The sequence below is a fragment of the Trachypithecus francoisi genome, unplaced genomic scaffold (genome assembly GCF_009764315.1).
Source record: "Trachypithecus francoisi isolate TF-2019V2 unplaced genomic scaffold, Tfra_2.0 Lachesis_group15, whole genome shotgun sequence".
NCBI classification, from domain to species: domain Eukaryota; kingdom Metazoa; phylum Chordata; class Mammalia; order Primates; family Cercopithecidae; genus Trachypithecus; species Trachypithecus francoisi.
Genome location: NW_022681460.1, coordinates 102,167,521 through 102,184,624, shown reverse-complemented (window position 1 = coordinate 102,184,624; position 17,104 = coordinate 102,167,521). Strand labels below are relative to the sequence as shown.

The window sequence follows — 17,104 nt, the reverse complement described above, 5'->3', positions numbered from 1 at the left end:
GGGAGTGGTGGCTCACACATGTAATCCCGGCACTTTGGGAGGCCAAGATGGGCAGATCACCTGAGGTCAGGAGTTTGAGACCAGCCTGGCCAACATGACAAAACTCTGTCTCTACTAAAAATACAAAAATCAGCCAGTGTGGTGGCACACACACCTGTAGTCCCAGCTACTCGGGAGGCTGACGCAGGAGAATCACTTGAACCTGGGAGGCAGAGGTTGTAGCGAGCCGAGATCATGCCACTGTACTCCAGCCTGGGTGACAGAGTGAGACTATATCAAGGAAAGGAAAAGAAAAGGAAGGCAGAAGGAAAGGAAAGGGAGAGCAGAAGGAAAGGGAGGGGAGAAGGAAAGGAAGGGGAGGGGAGGAGGGGGAGGGGAGGGGAGGGAAGGGGAGGGGAAGGGAAGGGAGGAGAAGGGAGGGAAGGGGAGGGGAGGGCAGAGAAGAGGAAAGCGCGAGCATGCTTACATTCATGAACACTTTTGACCATGGTGACCCCGAGGGAAGCACTTAGGGGTCGGTCAAAGTTTATTTTAACTATATATTTTAAATTTACAAGGAGAATGTCTCTATGTATTATTGTAGAATTTAAAATTTTAATAAAGTAACAATAAAAAAATCCTTATCTACCCTCATTTAAATCCTACAAATGACTAGAATGACAACAACAAAAAACACAAAGAATTTCATGTTTCAATATATCTACATGTATCTATATTCCTTATTTCTAAATGAAGCACAGATTTCTGTCTGTTTCATTCACTAACACAGCACAAACATCTAGAACAGTGCCTGGTACAAAGTAGACTCTCAATACAGATTTGTTAAATAAATGAATTGACTATTTTTTCATGTGTTCCAGAAATCTGCACTGGGTGCCTACCATGTGCTGGCTTCTTGCTAAAGATCATGGGAAACACACCGTGAATTATCTGAGCAGCATTCACTGAATACTTTCCATGTGCCTTGCACTGGGTACTAAACGAAAGTACACATCAATACAGACACACAGACACACACACACACCCCCGCTGCCCTTTAGGAACTTGGAACTAAGCTTGGGGGAAGGCGAACTTGCGGAGGTTGGAGCAATGAGATAAAGCCTTTTCCTGGCCAGAGCCTTAATCCTGGCTTTGGTTTTCAAAATCATGCCTCCGAGGCTTTGCTTATCATGGCTTGTCTTGTACCAGAATTATGTTCATGGGTTTGCGTCTGCCCAGCTGGAGGAAAATGAATATCAACCTTCCTGGATTGGGGAACCACAGAAAGACAAAGGGCTTTATTCTTTGCCTGAAGCCCAGCACACCAAAGCATTCTTTGTTCAAAGGTTTTATTTCCCAATTCTATACATTCATTACAGAATTAGAAACCTCCCAGTGGGGGTCAGGCGTGGTGGCTCACGTCTGTAATCCCAGAACTTTGGGGGGCCAAGGCAGGGGGATCACCCGAGGTCAGGAGATCGAGACCAGCCTGGCCAACATGGAGAAACCTCGTCTCTACCAAAAATACAAAAATTAGCTGGGCGTGGTGGTACATGCCTGTAGTCCCAGCTACTCGGGAGGCTGAGGCAGGAGAATTGCTTGAACCCGGGAGATGGAGGTTGCAGTGAGTTGAGATTGCATCACTACACTCCAGCCTGGGCGACAGAACAAGACTCTGTCTCAAAAAACAAACAAACAAAAACAAAAAAACCTCCTAGTGAGGAAGGAGTCTTGATGGTTATTTGGCCACGGCTACTCTTATTGGGACCTTGGTCTAGCCCTTGACATCTAATTTAACGTGAACAGCTACCAAACTAGATGAATTTGAATTAGAAGTTTTCAGGTCTCACTGGGGCGTTTTCCTGATGGAAAAGCCTAAGTCCCTTCATCAGTAATTCTACTTTACCTCCGCATAGCATCTGCCATTCTTAACCACACTCTACTGATTTGCTTCCTCTCCTCTCCAGCCTTTTGCAACCATATCTGCACAAGTCCAGCCCTTCTTTACCTTCAAGTTCAGACTTCTCTACCTAAGTGGATTATTCTGCTTTATCTATAGCAAATATCACTTTTGTGCACACTCCCTCGCCTCCATTTGTTGGAATCATTTCTAAATCCAATTCCATTTTCACACTGAGTCTCTTTGGTCCCAACAGAAATGGTCCCCAAAATTCAAATATGAGATGTCTGAGACCCTTTTAACTTTAGAAAATACAGTTGCTGGGCAATGGATGTGGGAAAGTCAACTTGGGGAACTACATTAAATCAGAAAAGCCTTCTGCTTTTAGTGATGAAAGGCTTCTTCATCTATCAACCCCAAAGTATCAACTTTGCAGATCCATAAGCTCTTATCCCAAAACCCCTAGGCCAGACCTCATTTGAAATTCCATGTTTTTCTAACTTTAGAATGGTAAGACAGGGCATAGAACACAGATTAAATCACACTTCAAGCTGGGACTCGGGCAGTGCCCTGTAATGAAACCCAGTAATATTTTGTTAGCAAAACATATGAATACGCTCACTCAATACTGGGATCGATAAAGACCATAAACAGCCCTTTGTCACTTGGAAGGCAGTTTTGCCACCAACTTAGTTTCAAACTTAAGAAAAAACTCATAGTTTTCAGAGCTTTCTGAACTTTGAGATGGCAGGTAAGGGGTTATGTACAAGTGCAAGACCCAAAAGAAAGAAGCCACTGTAGCTCTCCTAAGCGTCCTGCATAAAGACCCTTTTAAAGCACTATGTGTGGCTGTTTTCCCGAACATCAAAGGGCTATTTTGGAAGCCCTGTAAGAAGAGGTCATCCTGCATTATTCAAAGTGTTGTGTAAAAAGCAAAGCAAAACCTACAAACTTAAAGCATTTCTCTTTAAATGCTGAGCATGTGTAAGTCTAAAGGAATAATGGTTCTCTTGATATACACCATTATCTTCCCCAGTTAAAAGGAATGTTCACAAACCACTTGCATACACACAAGATTACATTTAGCCCATTAAAAAGTGGCAGTGACCCAGCGTGGTGGCTCATGCCTGTTAAGTCCAACACTTTGGGCGGGCGAGGTGAGCAGATCACTTCTGGCCAGGAGTTCAAGACCAGCCTAGCCAACATGGTGAAACCCCATCTCTACTAAAAATACAAAAATTAGCCGGGCGTGGTGAGGCATGAGAATTGCTTGAACCCGGGAGGTGGAGGTTGTAGTGAGCTGAGATCATGACATTGCACCCAGCCTAGGCGACAGAGTGAGGCTCTGCCTCAAAAAATAATAAAAATACATAAATAAATAACAAAATAAAAAGTGTCTGTCTCAGCCACCCAAGTGAACAATCTGTGGTTGTTTGGCATCACCATGATTCCTGACTCTGAATTCACTGAATTTACATGCTATCAGTAAACAATCATTTTGTTACACTTATTCACACCTAAGTACTTAACAGTAAAAAATATGACACACCATTAACATGGTGAGAAAACAATGTGCCCAGGGAAACTAAGCAGCACAGGGCATCATCAGAATACCTGCCTCAGCTGTCCAGTAGCAGCGGCAGCAACAGATGACGGCAGGCTTCCAGTCTCCACCTGCAATGCTGCTAAAAGGCTCCTGTGTACTATATTTTATTTTTTCAGGTGAGAAGAAACATCAGAAGCCATTGAGGGACCAGAAAGTGAGTCCGCCAAGGATGACGAGGCATTCTGCTGGACGGCTTTTTAAAAATGTTCCCTCCAAGCTGGGTGCCATGACTCAACACTTATAATCCCAGCACTTTGGGAGGCCGAGGCGGGGGCACTCACTTGAGGTCAGGAGTTCGAGACCAGCCTGGCCAACAAGACGAAACCCCATCTCTACTAAAATTAAAAAATTAGCCAGGCTAATTTTTTGGGGGGATTACAGGCAGGCGCCTGTAATCCCAGCTACTCAGGAGACTGAGGCAGGAGAATCACTTGAACTTGGGAGGCAGAGGTTGCAGTGAGCCGAGATCATGCCACTGCACTCCAGCCTGGGTGACAGAGTGAGACTCTGTCTCAAAAAAAAAAAAAAAGTTCCCTCCCGAGTCATCTGCCTTATTAACAAGGGCTTTTGTCTTAGAAGTCTCTTTTATTAACTGACACAATTTCTTGATCTGTTATGAATGCGTGCTGCTCTAGTCCTTAAATAGCTCACCACACATTGCTATGGTTTAAATATTTGTGTCCTCCAAAACTCATGCTGAAATGTAATCCCCAGTGTGGCAGTTCTGAGAGGTGGGGCTTTTAAGAGGCGGCTGGATCATGAGGGCCCTGCCCTCATGAATGGATTAATGTTGCAGAACATATGAACACGCTTAATCCATTCATGGATTCATGAACAAATGAGTTAGTGGATTAATGGGCTATCATGAGAGTGGGACAAGATGCTTTTTTTTTTTTGAGACAGGGTCTTGCTCTGTCACCCAGGCTGGAGTGCAGTGGCATGACTGTGGCTCACTGAAGCTTGGCCTCCCAGATTCAAGCAATTCTCTCGCCTCAGCTTCCCAAGTAGCTGGGACTACAGGTATGCACCACCATACCTGGCTAATTTTAAAGATGGGGTTTCACTATGTTGCCCAGGCTAGTCTCAAACTTCTGAGCTCAAGCAATCCACTTGCCTTGGCCTCCCAAAGTGCTGGGATTATAGATGTGAGCCACTGCACCTGGCCTGGTGGCTTTTTAAGAAGAGGAGAGACCCGAGTTAGCACACTCAGTCCCCTCCCCATGTGATGTTCTGTACCACTTTGAGAGTCTGCAGAGAGTCCCCACCAGCAAGAAGGCCCTCAGCTGAGGCAGCCCCTTGACCCTGGACTTCTCAGCCTCCATAACTGAAATAAACAAATTTCCTTTCTTATAAACGACCCAGTTCCAGATACTCCATTATAAGTAACAGAAAACAGACTAAGACACACATCTTCACCATGTCATCTATGGGTACTTTTCCTGCAGCACTGCCATCATCCTCATCATCACTATTACAAGTTGAGTATCTCTTATTCAAAATGCTTGGGACCAAAGGTGTAGAGTTTTCCACTGTGGTGTCATGGCAGTGCTCAAAAAGTTTCACATTTTGAAGCATAGTGGATTTGCAGATTAGGGATGCTCAACCTATCAGTGCTTCTTAACCTCACTGTCCATACGACTCATCTGGGAATCTTGTTAAAATTCTGATTCGGATCCACTAGGTCTGAGTAAGGCAGAGATTCCACATCTCTAACAGCTCCATCTGCTCCTCTGGGCACCACCCTCTGTCTGACCAGCCAGGCTGCAAAACGAAGCGCATGAGGTTTGGAAACAGATGAACAAGAGTTCCCGGTTTACAAGCTGAGTGGCCTTGGGAAAAGCAATTCACTGCTCTGAGCCAGTTTCCCCATCAATTAAAATGGAAATAGCAATGACACCTCCTTTGCAAGACTGTAATGAGTAGATGAGAGATAGTAACACAGTTCCTGGCAGATAACAGACCCTGAATTCCAGTCCCTGCCATCTGCAGTAGGCTGAACAATGTCCCTCCAAAGATGTTCGACATCCTAACTCCTGGAACTTACAAGTATGCTACCTTATATGGCAAAAGGGGAATCTGCAGATGGAATTATGTTAAGCATCCTGAGATGGAAACATTATCCTCGGTTATCTGGATGGACCTAATATAATCACCAGGGTCTTTATAAGAGGAAGGCAGGAGAATCAGAGTAACAGAACATGAGAGGGTGGAGCCGAGGTCAGAGAGGAGAAAAGGTGCAATGCTGCTGCTGGCTTTGAAGATGGAAGAAGAGCACAAGCCAAGAAATGCAGTTGGCCTCTAGAAGCTGAAACCCCTACAAGGAATACACTGCTGAGGTTCTTGTTGGATTCTGACCTCTGGGATGGTAAGATAACTGTTTGATTCCACTAAGTTGGTGGTAATTTGTGATAGTAGGAACAGGAAACTAACATACCATCCTTTGGAATAATACTGATAAGGTTTCGCTGTGGCCCCACTCAAATCTCATCTTGAATTGGAGCTCCCACAATTCCCACACGTTGTGCAAGGGACCTGGTGGGAGGTAACTGAATCAGGGGTGGGTCTTTCTCCTGCTGTTCTCGTGACTGTGAATAAGTCTCACGAGATCTGATGGTTTTGTAAAGGGGAGTTTCCCTGTACAAGTTCTCTTCTCTCTTGTCTGCTGCCATATAAGATGTGCCTTTCAGCCAGGTGTGGTGGCCCACACCTGTCATCACAGCACTTTGGGAGGCCGAGGTAGGTGGTTCACGAGGTCAGGAGATCCAGACCATCCTGGCCAACATGGTGAAATCCCATCTCTACTAAAAATACAAAAATAGCCAGGTGTGTTGGCGGGCACCTGTAGTCCCAGCTACTTGGGAAGCTGAGGCAGGAGAATCGCTTGAACCCAGGAGGCAGAGGTTGCAGTGAGCCAAGATCGCACCACTGCACTCCAGCCTGGGCAACAGAGAGAGACTCGATCTCAAAAAAAAAAAAAAAAAGACGTGCCTTTTGCCTTCTGCCATGATTGTGAGGCCTCCCCAGCCTCCCCAGCCATGTGGAACTGTGAGGCAATTAAATCTTTTTGTTTATAAATTACTCACTCTCAAATAGGTCTTTATCAGCAGCATGAAAACAGACTAATACAGGCTTGCCTCCCTTTACAGAACAGAGGAGTTCCCAGGGCCAAACCATCAACTGAAACTAAGTCACGGAATAGTTGCCCAAGTGCAGGTCAATACATGAAGAACTCTTCAAGGAGACTTTATATCAAGGGAAGAATTCATCCTGTAGTAACTCTTTTTGTGTGGTTATGCCAATTTTTAATAAACAGGATGGACGTGTGTGTTAGTAACAAACTGTTCTAAAGGCTCAAAGGAATCTCTTGCACCCTAAAGGTTTCATCACATTCTGATTTGTCAGCTTCACACGTAATTGCTGTAATCTAACAAGGCTCCTGGGGACAAAACCAGTGGGTGGATGCCTCAGCATCAGTAGGACTGACAAGAGTAACCCTAAATTAAGAGTGAGGGATGAAAATCGATGGGTCTCAATATCTGTACAAATCTTCACTTGCTACTTATAATGTGGCTTACCCCATAGAGGAGCTTTATAATAGAAAAAAAAACCAAGATAACCCAAAAGATGCCTGCAAAACGAAAATGTGCTTCAAAACTAAATGGACTTTGTGTGAAACAAAGAAGCTTGTATCTCTTATGGATTTTCCTATGGGCTTGGCACCAAGAACTCCTCTTCCTGTCATATTTTTATGCTTCTCTCCCAAGACTCTAGTTCCATAGAAAGACCAGGTCTCTTGTCTCCAGTATTACATCCATAGCATCTAGCGCTGTAACTGGCACTTAGTTTGCACACAAGACATTTTTGTGGACGATAAATACTGTAATGGATATTTATAAGAAAAAGCATATTCTAACTTTCACACAAAAAATGAAAGTTCTTTGTCTCTATTTTCTTCTTCTTTTTTTTTTGAGATGAAGTCTTGCTCTGTCGCTTGGGCTGGAATGCAGTGGTGCAATCTTGGCTCACTGGATTCTCTGCCTCCTGGGTTCAAGTGATTCTCCTCCCTCAATCTGCCAAGTAGCTGAGATTACAGGCCCATGCCACCATGCTGAGCTAATTTTTGTATTTTTAGTAGGGACAGGGTTTCACTATGTTGACCAGGCTGGTCTCGAATTCCTGACCTCAAGTGATCTGCCCACCATGGCCTCCCAAAGTGCTGGGATTACAGGTGTGAGCCACCACACCTGGCCTTTCTCCATTGTCAACTTAAATCCACTTGGCCCAAGATATTTTCTTTTCTTTTTTTTTGAGATGGAGTCTCGCTCTGCTGCCCAGGCTGGAGTGCAGTGGTGCAATCTTGCTCATTGCAACCTCCACCTCCTGGGTTCAAGCGATTCTCCTGCCTCAGCCTCCAGAGTAGCTGGGATCACAAGTGTGCACCACCATGTCCAGCTAATTTTTGTATTTTAGTAGAGACGGGGGTTTCACCATGTTGGCCAGGCTGGTCTCGAACTCCTCACCTCAGGTGATCTGCCCACCTTGGTCTCCCAAAGTGCTGGGATTGCAGGTGTCAACCATTGTGCCTGGCCAGGGCCAAGATATTATTTACGGTAGAACTAAAAGTATGCTTTCTGATTTTGTTTGCTATTAATATATGCATTTGATAATGAAGAATGTGCTAAGTAGTCAAAGCAAATAATTACTTTCTAGTGTCTAACCCTGCCTATGAGCTAAATGAGAGGGAAGGCACTTATTGCATATTAAAAAATGGTAACTAGTTTTAAAATGCTCTGTTTAATCTCAAACCACAATATTCAAAACAGTTACAGTCCTTTCACTGGTTCATTTAAAACAGCAGAAACCAGTCCAAGTCTTCAGAACAAATTATAAATTCCGCCTGAGTTGCACTGCATGTAAAATTCACGTTCAAAAGTTTGCCAAGTCACATTTACGAAGTCTTGACCAACTGGCAGTGCTGACCATAAAAACTGTATCTTTTAATTTATAATGTTTAATGTATATTCAGTACATCTTATTTAAAAAGCAACGTAATTGCATGAAAAGCTTTTATTTTAAATCTGATTTTGAAATATGACTGAACACATTAACAGAATTCAAAACAAGTTGGTAAACATCTACGAGAACATGTTATATAATTCCAGTGAGACTTATAACACTCTGTTTTTAAAGAGAAGAAACCACTGAACAGAAAAATTTGAAATCTTCTTTTCTTCTTTTTTATTAGAGACAGGGGCTCTCTCTGTTGTCTGGAGGCTGGAGTGCAGTGGTAGGTTCATGGCTCACTGCAGCCTCAAACTCCTGGACTCAAGTGTTCTTCCCACTTTAGCCTCCTCAGTAGCTGGGACCACAGGCATGCACCACCACGCCTGCCTAATTTTTTTTAGACTGAGTTTCGTGCTCTATCGCCCAGGCTGGAGTGCAGTGGCACGATCTCGGCTCACTGCAACCTCTGCCTCTCGAGTTCGAGCGATTCTCATGCCTTAGCCTCCCGAGTAGCTAGGGTTATAGGCGCCTGCCACCACGCCTGGCTAATTTTTATATTTTTTAGTAGAGACAGGGTTTCACCATGTTGGCCAGACTGATCTTGAAGTACTGACCTCAAGTGATCCACCTGTCTCGGCCTCCCCAAGTGCATAAGCCACCGCACCCAGTCATTCTCACGTTTTCATTATGGGTTTTGTTCTGGGTAAGCGGGCTGCTAGAAAAAAAGAGCCATGATGGGGAGGAATTGATCCACGCAGACCTACTACAGGGTACCTCGGCTTCTAAAGGAGTTAGACATCATCACAGGACTCAGAGCCTTGGTTTACAAGGTACAGCTAGCCCCAGACAGATACCCACAGCCACTGCTGTGTTTTCTGCAATGGTCTAAGGTCGCCTGCCTCCCTGAGGGACAGGGGCACTCTGTTTGCTTATACCTGCTTGCTGGGCTTTATCCTTGCCTAGGAGAAAAGGACATCAGAGTAGGCAAAATAAATAGGAAGAAAGGTCCAGAAGGTGTCTGTCATTATTTCATTTCCAACGTCTCACTTTTTTGCGGGGGGAACTGTCCTGTTCTTTAGGGTACATGGTTGCAGTTCCCCCACACTGGTGGAAGGGGGCCATGTGAGTCAGAGGGGTATGAGCCTAGGACTTTGTTTTTTGTTTTTTTGAGATGGAGTCTTACTCCTTCACCCAGGCTGAAGTGCAGTGGCAAAATCTTGGCTCACTGCAACCTCCGCCTCCTGGGTTCAAGCAATTCTCGTGCCTCAGCCTCCTGAGTAACTGGGACTACATACATGCACCACCACGCCTGGCTAATTTTTGTATTTTTAGTAGAGTTGGGATTTCACCATGATGGCCAGGCTGGTCTCGAACTCCTGAGCTCAAGTGATCCGCCCGCCTCAGCCTCCCAAAGTGCTGGGATTACAGGCATGAGCCACTGCACCCAGCCAGCCTGGGACTTTGGATCACCCAGAATAAGGTACTTTCTTTCTGTTGTGGTTTCTGTCAAAAGGACACAAATGTAGAGCTCCCGGGAGCCACTATCTAGAGAAAGTCTGAACGTAAATAAGGTCAACCCAGAAGAAGGCCAATCAGAGTGATGGAGAGACCAAGTCCTGATAACCAAACCGACCCCCTAGATCCAGCTGTACCTGCAACTCAGGTCTGCTTCTGGACTTTACAGTTCCATTAGGCAACACATACCTTTAAAAAAAAAAAAAAAAAAGGGATTCCTGTTTTAAGCTGGATTTCTGTCACTTGCAGCTAAAAAAGCACCAACAAATAAGGGAGAAATAAAAGTGTAAGAAAAAAGGAAATGAGGAGAGAAGATTGTATTTATGGATACAGTGTCTGGAAGTAGTTCAAGTTTGTCCCTGGAAATGCAGAAAGGTGATGTGTGGGAATCTGTTCCATGTTTCATATTAAGCTCAAATCATCAGAACTGTAGCTGTGCCTAATTACTGTGATTAATCTCGCCAAACTCTCAATATAAAATGAGTGTGCACTTTCTGATGTTCAATGATACTGCAACAATCATGAAGCAAAAGAATGGTCCATGACTGAGCAAAGATGCCTTTGAAGCGACATCTTTTTTTTCCTGCCCAAATGCAGTCATGACTGGCTGAAGGAGGAAAGGTCACAAGCAGCGACCCGAGTCTCACCTGGCATGGCGTGGATGAGGTCGCCGCACAGAACGAAGAATTTGGGCTTGGGGTTCAGCCTGTTGATGGCCTGGACGGCTTGCTCAGTTAGACGGATCTCCTGTTCCCATTCGTCACCGCCATTGTCACAGTCCCCAGTGGACCAGGCCTTCATCAGCCCAAACTGTGGGTCTGCACCCAGGATGAAGTAGAATGGGCCTTTCCATTCGTTTTCCTTTTCTTAAAAAAAAAAAAGAGAGAGAGAGAAAGAAGGAGAAATGTTGTAAAATCTGCCATAAAAGCAACCAGGTTACCATGCAAAGTGGATACACTATTTTTCTTAAATTAAGTAGGTCATTTTAATAAGCTGCTGTTCAAACATACCATTTTCCTGTCATAGTCTAGAGGATTTTGATTTATACTAATTACGCCTGGGACCTGGTGATACCCAAAGGCCAGGACTGTCCACGTGGGCTTCTGCAGCCACACCACCGAGCTGTCTGTTGACAAGCTAGACAGCCAAAAGGAAGCACGGGGCCACAAGAGCGCCCAATTGCACAGGATATTTGTGCTCAATAATCATCTTTAAATTAGAATAAAACACCCCAAACTGAATGCAGCCAGAAGTATTCTATTTAAATTACTAGGTAAAGTGCTTACAAATCTTTTCTGCAAGGCTTCATGGCACCATTTCCACCGTTTCGGGGGATGTGACAGAATTTTCATTATAAAACTTGGCGCTCAGAAGCTCTGGCTATCTGGTGGGAGATGTGGTGCCAGAAATGAGATCTTGAAATGAGTAAGTCAATGTGGGAGAAAAAAAAGAAAAAAGAAAAATCGATGCTAACATTTCAAAGGCAGTAGGATGTGGGCATCTGTGAGGTGTGAGGCTGGGGGTGGGGGCTCTTTATGTTCTTGGAAAGGGATCTAGGCCACCTGAAATCATTCTGCTTGCTCTTCCGATCGGCTCTCCTGGGCCAAAGCTTTATGGGTGTTGGGTTTCTACTCTTATCTGCCAGCACTGCCGCTGGTGCCTGCTTGGGCAGAGCTGGAATGGCCATTAATGGGCACAGAAGTGCTGTGGGTTTCACTTTTTAAAAAATTATTTGGCCACAGAATCTTTTCTATAATCAAAATCGTACATGGCAGACCAATGTTGAAAAAATATGCCAGGCAAAGCCGCTTGCTCTTACAGAAGAGCATCTGGAACTTCTGGTGCCAGAGCCAGATTTGGTGCTGGCCACAGCACAGTCTGAGGACCCCCAAACTACAGGTCCCTCATTTACCCTCTGAGGAAACTGAGGCCAGGAGAGGTGACAGAACTTGCTGAATGGCCCGCTAGCGCTTAGTGGTGGGACAGAGCTGCCACGTCATCTTGAGGCTGTTTTTATTTTGTTTTTCATAATTTAATGGATGGCCAGGTATGGTGGTTCATGCCTGTAATCCCAACACTTTAGGAGGCCAACATGGGCGGGTGACCTGAGGTCAAGGGTCCGAGACCAGCCTGGGGAACATGGTAAAACCCCATCTCTACCAAAAATACAAAAATTAGCCAGGCGTGGTGGTGGGCATGTGTAATCCCAGCCACCTGGGAGGCTGAGGCACAAGAATCACTTGAACCCAGAAGGCGGAGGTTGCAGTGAGCAGAGATTGCGTCACTGCACTCCAGCCTGGGTGACAGAATGAGACTCTATCTCAATAATAATAATTATTATTATTATAATTTAATGGGCAATGCATGTTAACTGAATAAATGGCATTTCCTTTGGAAGTCATGATGATGCTGCAATTTCTAAAAAACTACTTGGAATCAGTTCACGTCCATGTGTTTGATTCATTTGTCTATTGGGTAAGTATCATACCGGGAGCCTTTGCCTTGCCAGGCCTTGTGAGAGGTGCTGGCAGTACGAGGGTGACCAAGACAGATGAGTCCCTGCTGTCCTCGCACTCAGTGCTCGTGGGGGGAGATGAGCAAGTAAACAAGCAGGGAATAGAATCAGAGAGTATTAATGACTATGCAGACTAAGAGTGAGGCAATGGCTAGTTTAGACACACAGGGCCGGGCTCGGTGACTCACACCTAGGATCCCAGCAGTTTGGGAGGCCGAGGTGGGCAGATCACTTGAGGTAATGCATTTGAGACCAGCCTGGCCAACATGGCAAAACCCCATTTCTACTAAAAATATAAAAAATTAGCCAGGCTTGGTAGTGCATCCCTGTAGTCTCAGCTACTTTGAAGGTTGAGGTGAGAGGAATGCTTTAACCCGGGAGGCGGAGATTGCAGTGAGCCGAGATCATACCACTGCATTCCAGCCTAGGTGACAGAGAGAGATTCTGTCTCAAAACTAAATAAAACTAAATAAATAAATAAATAAGACAGGAAAGACCTCTCTGAAGTGGTGACATTTAAGCTGAGATCTAAATGGCAAGGAAGGGCCAGTGATAACCTTTTTAAATTCCATGGCCACTTTTCCACCCATCACACTGAGCTTACTATCGCCTTCGAGTGGATTCTGGTTTCACGCCTCCTTTCCCTTCTTAATTCCTTTTTCAGAGTTAAAGAAAAAAAAAAGTGAACAAACAAAAATACCTCTGCACTTTACAGAACAAATTGTACATGCACATAAACCCACCAGTCCTCAACTTACAGCACAGTGTTCAATCACAAGGGGCCAGAACTCAATCTAAACAAAGACTGCAAGAAACCCTGGTGTGTGTACCTCATGGAGAAAGACAGCAATATGGCACATCCAACAGGGACTGAGGGAGTCAAGTGTCATTCACTGAGCACTGATTGTGATTGAGCACTGATTCACTGTGCCAACTGATTGTGTTGGCAGAAAGACTCTAAGATGCCCCCAAATCCCTGCCTCCTGATATTTACATCCCTGTGCAACACCCTCTGAGTGTGGGCTGCAGCCTGCTTCTAATAAACGGAATACAATGATGGGAGTCCCTTCTGAGAGTGGGCTAAAAGAAGACCATGACTTTCATCTCTTTCTCTTTCTCAGAGCCCTTGCTCTGGAGATTAAAAACTGCCATGCTGTAAATATCCCTATAGAGAGGCCAGTGTGCTGAGGAACAGAGGGAAACCTCTGGCCAACAGCCCATGAGAAATCAATCCTGCCAACAACCATGTGAGTCAGCTTGGAAGAGGACACTCCTCTGCTGAGCTTTTAGATGAGACCACAGCCCCAACAGATACCTTGATTGAAGCCTCATGAGACTCTTTGGCAGATGAACTCAACTAAGCTGTACCCAGATTCCTCACAAAATCCTGTGACATGATACATATTTCAGTCGTGAAGTTTCAGGGTAATTTGTTACATAGTAATAGATCCCTACAAACGAGGCATTAGGGATAAGCGGTCAGGAACTAGACAACGAGATTTCCTGAAGATCTGGATCATTGTGTCATGAAAAAAAAAAACTGAGATTCTGCTTTGTGTCTTAACATATTAATCATTTATTTTACTTTCATAATAACCTTTTTACACCAATGAATGCTTCTACCTGCGTTTCTACTTCTGAGGCTGTTTACAGAGCCATTTAAGCTGGATGAATTAATCAGAACCAGGTAAGGGAGGTGACCACAGGCACCCCATGGTAGCAGTGTAAATCAACCTTCTACAACAGAGTTTATAAACAGCTCCCTACAGCAAATGTTTTAACAAATCGTTTCCTATGACAAACAGAATTTCAAAAAGTCAATAGTCCTTGGAGCTATTATAATAAATCTTTCATTATTACTTGTTTACTTACTAAAAACTTAGAATCTCAATTTTATGATGACAAGGTACAAAATAAATAGATTTGGCCTAAAATAAATGACAGCTCACATATCAGTATTCAATCTACCTTACCTATCTAATGAGGTAATCTGTTTACTCAGGAATCTTCATTTCCCAAAGGAACTGGGTACTCTTAAGGTTCCTGCTACAGAAGCTGGTGGTCTTTGGTCTCATGGTAATTTTTTTTTTTTTATCAAGGCGGAATTAAAGATATTTGGAGCTTACAATGCTTAACTCTAGAAGGAAGAATCTCTTTTAAATGTATACCTCTCCATCCCTTAAAAGGGCACCTTTTTAGATTATGAAAGTGAATTGTGTCTTTTTAAATTTATTTTTAGAGATGGGGTCTGGCTTTGTCACTCAAGCTAGAGTACAGTGGCACAATCATGGCTCCCTGCAGCCTTGATCTCCCATGCTCAAGTGATCCTCCTGCCTCAGCCTCCCAAAATGCTGGGATTACAGGCATGAGCCACCACACCCAGACAAAAGTGAATTCTTTTTTTTTTTTTTTTTTTAAGACAAAGTTTCCCTCTGTCACCCAGGCTGGAGTGCAATGCTGCAATCTCTGCCTCCCAGGCTCAAGCGATTCTCGTGCCTCAGCCTCCCGAGTAGCTGCGATTACAGGCATACACCACCACACCCGACTAATTTTTGTAGTTTTAGTAGAGACGGGGTTTTGCCATGTAGGCCAGGCTAGTCTCAAGCTCCTGGCCTCAAATGATCTGTCCACTTTGGCCTTGGCCTCCCAAAGTGCAGGGATCATAGGGATGAGCCACCACACTCAGATGAAAGTGACTTCTTAACAATACTTGCACTAAAATTATTTCACCAAAGCCTGGAATTACCCCCCCAGGGTACGGTCCCCAGGCACAGTCCCGCTTTTCTGGAAACCCTCTGGAAGCACTCTTTTCGCAGCTTGAGCCATGGAAGTAGGGATAAACTGAGGTCCACTCCTAAAGCATGACAGGATTTGCAAAGTCAGTGTCTATAAAGTATGACAGTATTTGTCATTACTGGGGGGGGGGGAAGACACTCAGGGGTCCAGTTTTTTCCCCCTACCTTTCCTAGCAAAAAAGCTTAAATATGAGACTGCCCAGTCAAAAGGTACAAGCCTGACAATACTAATTAAGAAGCAGAACTGCCTGGCAACGAGGCTGATGAAGAGGGACAAGGTGAGGGTTACCTGACAGCAGAAACCAGCAGGTTGTTCATGGCACAGAAATGGCAGGGCTAGGCCACAGCCTTACTCATCCAGGTGTGACATTGGCGTTGCCTGGGAGCATGTTCAAAACGCAGAATCTCTGGCCCCAGATCCACTGGGTCGGGATGTGCATTTTACTGAACCCCCGGGTGATCTATGTGCACATCCAAATGTGGGAAGCACCAGTCTACAACTAACCAAGGAACTCGAGTGGCCTGTAACTTACATGCGTTGGATGAGAAATAGAAGCACAATGACTATCGTTTCCTTCAACTAAAGTAACACTTCAGAGGGGTTTTGTTCAGGTTGTTAGTGGTGGTATATTTTTTATTTTGTTTTGGTTTGGTTTTGCATACTTCCCTGGTCATTGTTAGTTCTCTGCCTATGTACAGGTCATGCATTTGGCCCTAAATATTTCTCTGTATTATTCATTACTATGTAGTCATCACCGTTTATATAGCCTTGCAAAACTAAGCGTCAAGATTCTCTGAAAAGTAAGAATTTGGGCTGGGCGTGGTGGCTCACACCTGTAATCCCAGCACTTTGGGAGGCCGAGGTGGGTGGATCAGGAGGTCAAGAGATAAGACCATCCTGGCCAACATGGTGAAATCCCGTCTCTACTAAAAATACAAAAATTAGCTGGGCATGGTGGTGTGTGCCTGTAGTCCCAGCTACTCGGGAGGCTGAGGCAGGAGAATCGCTTGAACCGGGGGGCAGAGGTTGCAGTGAGCCAAGATCGTGCCACTGCATTCCAGTCTGGGTGACAAAGAGAGACTCCATCTCAAAAATAAGAAGTTAATCAGGGAATTCATTACTAATTAGTAAGTTCTAATTTATTTTTACATGACTTCATGGAAAAAGCACCCATTAGCAAGTATGAGTATATAGCACACATGCATGTGTACACATGTGCACACACACGCACACATACACACATACGCATACATACACACACGTTTTCCAGTGCACAACAAAGAAGTCTGTATTTTTCTTCCAAAATTGACTTAAAAAAATAACCCAGTCAGGGGTCCTAACTGATGACTATGATTAAGACCAAGGTCAAATTCTGAGACAAACTTAAATATGTATGGAAGGAATAAAAGAAAAAAGTGTTAAGATCTCATTTCTGACCCAGATGGTATCAAACAAGACCATAAACTTTAGAAGCAACTTACACAAAGCTCTGGATAATGCCTATAAGGTATTTAGTGTTAACATATGGTAAAAACATACATTTATTTAATTAAAACACCTATACGTTATGAATAAGAATGTACAGAATGAATTTTTTTCTTTTTTTTTTTTTTTGAGATGGAGTCTCACTCTGTCATTCAGACTGCAGTGCACTGGCGTGGTCTCAGCTCACTGCAACCTCCACCTCCCAGTCCAAGCGATTCTCTCGCCTCAGTCTCCTGAGTAGCTGGGACTATAGGCACCTGCCACCACGCCTGGCTAATTTTTGTATTTTTAGTAGAGATGGGGT

At 44.4% G+C, this 17,104-nt stretch overlaps 1 protein-coding gene across 4 annotated transcripts in view; it reads right to left on the bottom strand.

The window, feature by feature from the left end:
- The window catches only part of CPPED1 (calcineurin like phosphoesterase domain containing 1), a 137,378-nt gene that overhangs the window by 105,396 nt on the left and 14,878 nt on the right, over nt 1–17,104 (bottom strand). For all 4 annotated transcript variants that reach the window (XM_033235722.1, XM_033235724.1, XM_033235725.1 and 1 more), the window contains exon 2: nt 10,652–10,870. In XM_033235722.1, the coding sequence (XP_033091613.1) occupies nt 10,652–10,870 (219 nt within the window). The remainder of the gene's footprint in view (nt 1–10,651; nt 10,871–17,104) is intronic.